At 39.3% G+C, this 10,502-nt stretch overlaps 1 protein-coding gene across 1 annotated transcript in view; it reads right to left on the bottom strand.

Moving 5' to 3' along the window:
- Positions 1-1,470: 1,470 nt before the first annotated feature.
- The window catches only part of LOC123825892 (guanylate-binding protein 6-like), a 30,648-nt gene continuing 21,616 nt past the window's right edge, over positions 1,471-10,502 (bottom strand). The window contains exons 7-11 of the mRNA XM_045849544.1: positions 5,568-5,848; positions 4,681-4,893; positions 3,557-3,659; positions 2,920-3,113; positions 1,471-1,954 (exon numbers count right to left, since the gene is read on the bottom strand). Of these exons, the coding sequence (XP_045705500.1) occupies positions 1,733-1,954; positions 2,920-3,113; positions 3,557-3,659; positions 4,681-4,893; positions 5,568-5,848 (1,013 nt within the window). The 3' untranslated portion in view covers positions 1,471-1,732. The remainder of the gene's footprint in view (positions 1,955-2,919; positions 3,114-3,556; positions 3,660-4,680; positions 4,894-5,567; positions 5,849-10,502) is intronic.

Raw genomic sequence — 10,502 nt, 5'->3', positions numbered from 1 at the left:
AGAAGTATTTGTAGTCCTGAAAAGCAAGGACCTACATCCAAGATTACTCTATACAGCAAAGCTTTCACTTAGAATGCAAGGGCAGATAAAGTGTTTTCCAGATAAGGTCAAGTTAAAGGAGTTCATCATCACCAAGCCCTTATTACATGAAATGTTAAAGGGACTTATCTAAGAAAAACAAGATAAAAAATATTAACAGTAAAATGACAACAAACTCACAACTATCAACAAATAAACCTAAAAGAAAAGAAAAACAAAAACTAAGCAAACAACTACAACAGGAACAGAATCAGAGAAATGGACACCAAATGGAGGGGTTTCAGTGGGGAGGGGGAAGGGAGGAATGGGGGGAAGGTACAGGGAAGAAGAAGCATAAGTGGTAGGCATAAAACAGATGGGGAGAGATCAAACATGGTATAGGAAACACAGAACTCAAAAAGAACCTATATGTACAACCTGTGGACATGAACTAAGGTGGAGAAATGCTGGAGGACTGGAGGTGCAGGGCAGAGGAGGGATAAAAGGGGGGAAACTGGGAAAACTGTAATAGCATAATCAATAAAGAATACTTAAAAAAGAAATAATACTTTCAAGATAAATAGTTCCTGAAAATATTTGTTTCTATCTCTAGATGATGTGAACTGTTCTATAGCTCCATCTGTACTGTGGGGAGTCAGTCCTGCACTGGTCTAATTAATACAGGTGTAGAACAGTTTTTCATGTGGTGCAGACAGGATTTCTGTTCTTTACTCTTCTCTAATACCCTGATAGTTATTAAAGCATTTGAAGGATTTTCATTTAAACTTGTATAAATGAAAACTTGTACCTATCTTTTTTAATTGAGATATAATATACAGTTTTGTATTAGTTTCACATACACAACACAGTGATTCAATATTTGTTTACATTGTGAGGTTATCACCAAAATGAGTCTAGTTAACATCTGCCACCCTACATAGTTGCAGAATATTTTTTGTAATGAGAATTTTTAAAGATCTACTCTCTTGGCAACATTCAAGAATGCAATATTGTATTACTAACTATAGTCACATATAGTAACTAATGCTGTGCATTACATCCCTATGATGTATTAATTTTACAAATGGAAATTTGTTTTTATGATTCCCTTCACCCGTTTAAACCACTTTATCTTCATAACAACATCCTTTTGTTTTTTTGTACCTCAGAATATATTCAGTTTGTAAATGAATTAGGGAAGAATCAACTTGAATATATACTTCTTTTTTTACTTTCAGTAGCATTCTTGATAAGTTTTTTCAAAAGTAATTGTTGCCTCTACTGCAAATTTGGTCTCTTTCTATCTCCTAAACAAGTGAGTGTCTACCTATTTCTATAAAGTGCCCCAAACAAAACATTTTAGGTTTGGTGGGTTTTACAGTGATTGTTGCAACTACTTCACTTTGCTGTTGTAGCACGAAAGCAGCCATAGACAATAAGTAAGTAAATGGGTGTGGTATTCCAATAAAACTTTATTTACAATAACAGACAGCAGGACAGGGTTAGCCTGTAAGCCAAAGTTTACCAAGTTCAGTTACAAATAGTTGCTTTTTTTTCTATTTAAATGAATAAAACCAACTCTTAATCTAGCTAATGTATGTCAGGCACTTCTTATTTTTAAAACTCTTGTGAATGAAACTAAAGAATGTATACACCAAAAATAGAGCAGAGCACATATGCACATTCTACAATTCCCTTTTATAAAAAGCTAATCCTATTTAAATAGTGAGCTCAGAGCTTTCAGACCCTTCCCAGCTAGTTTACCAGGAAAAGACAGGATTGCAGTGGCTTCATCGGCAAGTTTGTCCAGGGCCTGCGAAATCCAGGGGGTTTCATCCTTTCTAGTACTGTCAATAGTATTTCTCAGATGATTTATCTCTGCTTCCATCTCATCAGACTTCTTCTTAAATCCTTCATTAAGCAAATTTTCTTGCATCTAAAACAAAGGGTGTGGAAAGAGGAAAAGGTAAACTTTTGAAATTCCTCATTTCTCCAGGGTAAGATTACATATGCAAGAATGCCATTAAATTTTCTTTATTTTATCCACAAAAGTATTCTCATTAGATCATCAGAGAATAATATTGGAAGCAGACCATATCTTCTAGGTTAGACCTGAACAGTGAGAGGAAGGATGGTATTCAATAGTACTAAGGCAGGCATGAAGAAAAATGCAATAGTGTGTTCCAACCAAAAGTATAGATTGGGAGGGAGCCATTAGTCCACTTGCATAAATTTTCAGACTTAATTGGGATGGCACGGTCTCCCATAGTGTAGAAATAATTGGAACATATAAGCTGATCAAGAAATCTGATGCAAACACTTCTAGATGGGAAAAAGAAGTCCCCCAGTGCTATGTGGTAACTTACACAAACTGTCCAGACATGGAGACAACTAAGCAGGTTTAGAAGATGTCAGTTCCCCATATTTCTAAGTCTGGACGTATCTGATAGTTTTAGGCTAGCATGGATCCAAATCACTGTCTTTGCTGGTAATCGGTTTCCAGATCATTGAGTGTCATCTTGGTGAAGTACCCCTTTGTTGCTTATGTTAAAAACACCTGGTTGGAATATCTACTTGATAATCTATAACACCCTGTTTAATTAGGTCTCCATGAGATCACCGAAGAGTCACAGTAATGTAGAAACTCAAACTTTGGGGAGGTTATTTATGTTCTCCAAGGACTTGGAGGAAAGAAAGTCACCTTGGACTCTCCAGAGACTCATTGTGGAGCAAAACTCAAAGGCCTCTTGGAAAGCCAGAATTCAGTAATTTTGGTGACTCGAATGTAGTAAATAACAGTAGTGGCTCTCTTTTTAATTTTGCTTTAAAATTTCATCCTTTCCTTCCTCATTTACCAGGGCAATCACCATCAGCAACTGCTGAGGCTGTGGTCAGACTTACCCTCATCTTGTGTTCCAGTATCTCGGTCTGTACTCTCAGAGCCTCTTCTCTGTCCTTCTGCAGCTTCTCCTTTAGTTGGGCTAAGTTTTCTTCGAGACTCCTCTTCTGAGCCTCCATCTGTTGCTCCTGCTCCTGCAGTTTCTGTTTCATCAGCTCCTGCTCCTTTTCAGCAGCCTCCTTCCTGGCCCGCTCCTCTGCCCCAGGGAGGTTTTATAAAGGGAAGAAATTAAAAATCCAGCCTGAACTTTACCCTCTTGAGATCAGAAAAGAAGTGAAATTTGAAAGAGAAGATGGAGAATCTCAGACTTCACCGGATGGCTACACCGTCAATAGCAGATCTGAGAATGTGATGGAAACTGGATTGGGAGTAAAAAGGAGAAAACTGTATATGAACAATGATTTAAAAAATAGTAATAAAAAAAAGAATTGAAAAAAAAAAGAAAAGAAAAAAAAGAAAAGGCCTTGACTTTCTGGCTGACATACAACCACCACTCTGCTTATGACTTCCAGATTTGGCAGAATGTGTATTCTACAGAAGAAGCAGAAATCTGTTGTTTTGGAAAGACCTTCAGGTGATCTGTCAGAGAACACTGCAGGAACCTACTCACCCCACTGAGAACTACGTCAGGCCCCATACCTGCTATGTACTTCTCCCTTTGTGTCAGGGCTCTGTCTGCCTGCAGGATGGATTTCTCTATTGACACCTGTGACTGCAGGAAGTGTTGGAAGACCTCTGTTGCCTGAGGAATGAAGAAAGAATGAAGAACTTAGAGTACCACTGAGGAGATTTCTTGTGTGAAAACAAGTTCATTCATACCATTTTACTTTCCATGTGAAATGTGCCAGGATCCCCTACAAAGTATCCAAGAACCTAACTGTGGCCAGAGACTCTCCATATCTTCCTCCAGTCCCTCTTCCAGCTCTACTTCTCTCCATATGCTCTAGGTTTCAGCCAGTCAGAATTATGTGCAGCTGTACATACTCATAATCTCTTTGTGCTTTCATATGTTTGCATGTTTACTTGGGGCTCCTCCCTTTAGATCACATCTCAACCTAGACAACCTGTACAAATACTTCGAAATTTACACCCCCTCCTCTTCTGGGAGGTTTTATAGACTATATGTCCAATGTGAAATGGAGTCTTAAATACGCTGTGATTCTCCCTAGCCACTCACTTGTGGGGTAACTTTACACAAATTATACAACCTGGCTGTGCCTCCTCATTCATATCTATTATATAAAATGGGGGTAATAAAAGCAAATGTGCCATAACATTTTTTTGTAAGGTTAAATTAAAAGGTTAAGAAAAAGAGTTTAACATTCTGGTATAAGTAATGACAGTTCAACATGTTAATTGTATTATTATTACCATCACATTTATTAGTATCACCAGTGCACCCCAGGGTCATAGGTTCATCAGTGTTTCCAGTCCACGTAATTGTCTATTTGTTTGACACTCTCTCTCACTTTAATTAGCTTTGAGTGCAAATATTCTGACTTTCTACCATAAATCCTTAACACTTAGTACACTAAATGTCATGTTGTTAGACAAATGCATAATTCCTATTAGGTCTCTCATAGATTTCAAAAATTTATACTCATCTTTGAGAATGGACATTTCTACTCTACTTAAGAAGAAAGAGCAAATAGCAGACCTTCAAAGCTAACAGTCATGATATCCCCATGGTGCTCTGTACTCAGAGGGTCAGCAGACCCTCTTGACTTCAATCTGTAGGATCTCCATGCAACCTTATTCATCACCTTCACTCCTTTACTGGGGACTTCCCAATAGCGCTGCTCAATCTTTTCCTTTGCTTTCCTGTAGTCCTCGTGCCCTCCAGGAACAGAGAAAGTTCCTGCTGAAATGTTTTCCATTAGGTCCTTCGAAAGCTGATCCACTGTATACTGGCAGTATTTTTCAGAAGCCTCTTCATTTTTCAGCAAGAAACTCTCCTTTTTATTCTTTATGATTTCCTACAAGAGAAATATAGACAGGTGTCACCAGAAGAAAGGAGCAGAAAAGATAAAATTCCAAAGAATTTATTAGCTAGGTACTCTGTGGTCCTCTTAAGAAAAACATTCTACTAGCACAACACAAACAAAGTAGCAAGAATCAGGAGATTTATTTCCAACTCTGAAAACTCTCTGCAAGATCCTGCTAAAACTTCTTAACCTCTCCAGGCCTCATCTTTATCTGTGAAGTGTTGAGATTGTATTATATATTCTTTGTACTTCCTCGTAACTGTAGCATCCTGTGATTCTATCTTCAACAAACACGATACAACTAAAATAACATAAATAATGATCTGTTAAGAGAATCTGTCTAAGGAAACCAAGTGTCTAGAAATAGGGGTGCATATACCTAGAGTGCAACCAGCTCAGGAATGACTTTGAGGAGTTCTGGAGTCATGCCACAATTCACTAAAGGAGAAATCAATGCTGATTTTGCTTAACAGATCAGACAGATCCTGAATAACTTTCCTAAACTGGAGCAAAAGAAATAAATATAGTCCTCTAGATTTCTCCCTCAGTATAGTCCAGACTACTGTATCCTGAATAGGAGATGAGCTATGAGATGAATATATAAAACTGCAGGCATCATTCCAGAAAAACAAGAATTAAGAAGGACAAATACTAAGACAAAATACCATTAGTTTTTTCTGAAACTCCCTCTGGTCATCCTTGAAGGAGTTCTCCATGAAGATCTTAATGGCTTCCTTCTCACAGGTCACGTGCAGGTCCAGCAGTTCCTGGAGCGTTTCTGTGGGGAACCTCACTCGCTGGGCCATCTGTTCACTGTAGTGGTCGGCTGCCTTCTGCACAGCCGCTGAATTCTCCATCTGGGCCAGAGTTGTCACTGCGTTCTCCAAACAAGGCACTGCTCCACTATTGATGGCATCCACGTAAGTCACCACCAGAGCCCCCAACCCTGAACAAAGTAGGAAATAGGGATTAGTATAAATTTATCACTCAGTGAAATCCAAGATTCTGAGATCAAAATTTTAAAACTACACACACACACACACTCACACACACCTCTTACTCCTACCATCACCTTCATTTTCACATTTACTCATTATCCTAGTGTTCTATAGGCCATCACAAAAATTGTTAAGTACCTACCTTCATCTAACATAATCAGAGGTGTCTGAATAATTATTACACATTACATACGCACAAGAAAAATAAACTACACAGGTAAAGAGATAAGAAGGACAATTCAGATAATAATTACTCCTAATTCTTAAGCTCTCAGTAGGTTTTCAGGTACTTAGAAACTGATATTTATTTTGGACTGGTTCAAACTCCCAGGAAGTCTCTCTGAAAACAAACATAAAAAAACCACTTGGAAGAGAGAAGATGGTGGCCAAGTAGGTAGAATCTGAGGCCACTTGCTCTTGTCCCCAACTCATATTTTTGATTGACCTTTTAACAATTAACCTTAACAATCAACAGAATCTTAGCTGATATGAAGTTTTAAAGCCAAGAAGAAACCTGGCTGGTGTAGCTGAGTGGATTGAGTGCGGGCTGCAAACCAAAGCATTGCAGGTTCGATTCCCAGTCAGGGTACATGCCTGGGTTGCAGGCCATGACCCCCAGAAACCGTACATTGATGTTTCTTTCTCTTTCTCTTTCTCCCTCCATTCCCTCTCTAAAAATAAATAAATAAAATCTTTTTTAAAAAGCCAAGAAGAGATACAGAAAATGCTTTGTTTCATCTGGTGAGGAGATGTTGTAAATTGAAGGGGAAATACCCTGTGCATGGCACCTTAGTAGTGGAGAGACCAGACAGAAAGCAGCTTTGGAGCTCCCTCCCATCTGGGAGCAGGGAGCCCTAGTTCCACACAAGAATGCCCAACCTTAGCAGGAAGTGACTTGGGAGGATGTATGGTATCTGGGCGATACATTCCAGTGAGCGGCAAGTCCATAGCGAGAACACCAACCTGGAGGGTTCCAGATAGGGACTCCTAAAACAATCAGGTTGCTGTACCTTAGTCTGTCAAAGGCACCAGCAGACCGCAGCCATGGGAGACTGTGAGAGATTTTACTTTTGGGGGAGAGGGTATGTGCTGAGAGTCAGACAGTGAGTGACTCAGTACTGCAGTGTGGGTACAGCATAGGAAATTTTTAAAAAGAGGCTGAGACATGACTGGACAAAGACCCCTCATACAGCTGCTCTTCTGGAAAAGAGACCAAATTGAAAGTGCAGTTCGTTTCCACTGAATCCAGCTGGGCAGGAAGTTGTGCAAAGAGGTGCTTGCTGGGCCCCATCCAGCTCTGCTAGCAAGCTGGGTGCTGTGCAGACCACAGAGGTTTGGACTGCATCTCCTGCAAAGGCAAGAACTGAGCACCAGAGATTCTTTGTAGCCAAACAGACTCCACTCACCCCTACATCCACAGAGTAAAAACTTCTGGGAAGGGAGAACCTTGCCCATCCCCCTCCTGCAGTCCTGCCAGGCTCAGGAGCAACCTGCTCAGTGCCTATCTGCAGGAGAAAGAAAGGAAGACACTAAAGGGAGGCCTTTCTGAAATTTACAGCCACTACAAGCCAAGCTGGCTCCTGTGGCCCTATTACACTGAAACAAACTGGGCTGAGAGTGGAGAAATTGGCTCAGCAAGGAATATTCAGGGCCCCATCCAGCCTTGGCCCTTATACAGAGTTTCCATCAACACCAAGCAGGAAAGACCTGACCCTGTTACACAGATTGGAAATTCACATGAAATGGACAGCTAACTCAACAGAAACTACACATTATTGAAAATAACCTGGGATAGATCAAGACCTGTGGCACAGGGGTGGTAGAACACACCCACTGTCTTCCCAGTCAGGGAAGTCTGAACAGCGGCTCCTAGGGGAGGTCCAGGGGTCCCAACCTCCCCGTCACACCAGAAGCACTAAGAAATAGACAGGTCTTCCCAGCCAGGGCACATGCCTGGGTTGCAGGCCATAACCCCCAGCAACCGCACATTGATGCTTCTCTCTCTATCTCTATCTCCCTCCTTTCCCTCCCTAAAAATAAATAAATAAAATCTTAAAAAAAAATAAACAGGTCGGCACTGAAACTAAGACTAATGGCAGGACCACAGATAGAGGTAGGTAGAGGTGATACCTCTGGAGCTTTCAGATGTTGGATGACCCACCCCTGGACCTTGTGTTGATGAAAAGTCAGCAGGGCAGAGCAGCAAGGACCATCCTGGATACAGCCAAGCCTGAAGGAGACAGCCATAGACTGTGGATCACTTGCAGGCTCGAGCAGGCAGCCTAGAGCTAAATGGGGACAACGTTTTACATTGCCAGAGTCAGATCCAGAAGGAGGGGCCACCAGGCAAGCCCTGGACTCTGCTGAGATCCACCTTACTCTTTTTCATTGTTTGCATTGTTCTTTCTTTCATAGAACTTTTTAACATTTTTTTCCTTTTTCCTCAATTTTGTTCCTGTCAGTTCACTAGTTTTCAGTTCAAATCTCATCTTTCACTCTTCCCTTTTCTTACTCCCTTTTGCTTTCTTGCTTCCCTTTCTCATTTTCTAGTTCTCATTTTAAAATTTATTTTTCATTTCTTCACCCCTTTTCTTTCCTTGCTCTTACTATTTCTAGCTTCACAAAATCATTTTTCTAGCTTCACAAAAATCATTTTTCTTTCCTTTAGTCATCTCATATTCTTTTTCTCTTTCTTATAATAATTATATTCTCTTTCCACCTTTACTAATCTTTTCTCATGCATCATTGATATCGCTGTTGTAGTTGATTTTCCTTCAATTTTGTTCCTATTTGTTCAATATTTTTAAATTTATTTCCAATCTCATATTTTACTCTTCCCTTGTGTTACCCTGTTTTGCCTTCTTCCTTCCCTTTCTTACTTTCAGTTTAAATTTTATTTTTCCCTCTCTTCACCTTGTTGCTATTCCTTACTCTTGTTGTTTTTCCTTCCTCTGCCCTCTCAAAATCATTTTTCTTTTTTTCTTTGATCATCTCATATTCTTTTCTTCTGTCTTATAATATTCTCACTCTTTCCAACTTTGTTGATCTTTGCTTATTTGTCTTTGATATTTCTGTGGCTGTGCTTTTCCCTCAGTTTTGTTCCTAGTTTTTTCACAAATTTTTAGAGCTTTTTCAAACCTCATATTCTCTCTTCCCTTTTCTTGCCCCATTTTGCCTTCTTATTTATCTTTCTTATTTACACTTTAACTTTTATTTTTTTCCCTTTCTTCACCTTATTCTATTCCCTATTCTTATTATATCTCCTCCCTCTACCCTCACAAAATAATTTTTCTTTCTTTTATCATATCATATTCTTTTTTAACTTTCTTATAATAAACTTATTCTCTTTCCACCTTTATTATATCTGATCATTTGTTGTTGATGTTGCTATTGTTGCAGGGGTGGGGTATTTTTGCTGACATGGGCTTTATTTTCTGTGTTGTTTTGTTTTTTCTGTCAGCACTTGTGCAAGAGCATAAGAGATCAAGGAGATTGCACCACTGAGTCCCACAGGTCTCCTACCACAGAAGGCCACCTCACAAAGACAGGAAGTCAAAGCAAATCAACTTCACATGTAGAAATAAACCAAAAGAGTCACCTAAAATGGGAAGACAAGGAAACAACCCCCAATCAAAAGGAAAGAAGGAATCCCTAGAAAAAGAACTAAATGAAATAAATGAGGAAGCAAGCAATTTATCAGACATAGAGCTCAAAGTAATGGTAATAAGGAGGCTTGAGGAACTTAGAACTACAAAGAACTTTGTAGGAGCTACAAGGAGCTTAGTGGGAACTATATCAACATGAAAATGGACATAGAAACTATGAATGAGAACCAGGTAAAAATAAAAAACACAATATCTAAAATCAAGAATACATTAAGAGGAATTAAAAGTAAGCTAGATGAAACAGATATTGAATCAGAGAGGTGGAAGACAAGGTAGAAAAAAACCACCCAGTCAGAGTCACAAAACCAAAAAAAAAAAAAAAGACTCAAAAGAAATGAAGATAATTTAAGGGAGCTCTGGGACAATATGAAACATACTAATATTTTCATCACTGGGATATCAGAGAAGAAAATAAGCAAGAGATAGAAACCTGTTTGAAAAAAATAATGATGAAAAACTTCTCGAACTCAATGAACAAAAATGCCATGTAAATTCAGGAAACACATAGAATATCAATCAAGATGAACCCAAAGAGGCCCACTGCAGGACACATCACAATTAAAATGGCAAAATTTAAAGACACAGAAAAAATCTTAAAGGCAGCAAGGGAGAAAGAGATCATAACATACTAGGGAGCTCCCATAAGGCTATCTGCTGATTCTCAACAAAAACACTACACGCCAGAAGGCACCGTCATAGAATATTGCGAGTAATGAAAAGCAAAGACTTGACCAAGACTACTCTATCCATCAAGGCTGTCATTTAAAATGGAAGGTGAAATACAGAGATACCAGACCCCAAAAAAGCTAAAAGAGTATATCTCCCCCAAACCAGCATTGCAAGAGATGCTAGAGGGACTGCTAGAAGAAAAAAAGATGAGGAGGAGGAGAACAAGGAGGAGGGAGAGGAGAGGAAGAGGAAAAGCAGGAAGAGGAGG

This window comes from Phyllostomus hastatus, unplaced genomic scaffold, assembly GCF_019186645.2.
Source record: "Phyllostomus hastatus isolate PE091 unplaced genomic scaffold, TTU_PhHast_1.1 phas_contig_67, whole genome shotgun sequence".
In the NCBI taxonomy this organism is placed as follows: Eukaryota; Metazoa; Chordata; class Mammalia; order Chiroptera; family Phyllostomidae; genus Phyllostomus; species Phyllostomus hastatus.
Note: the sequence above shows the minus strand (reverse complement) of the source record. Positions and strands in the feature narration are given on the sequence as shown.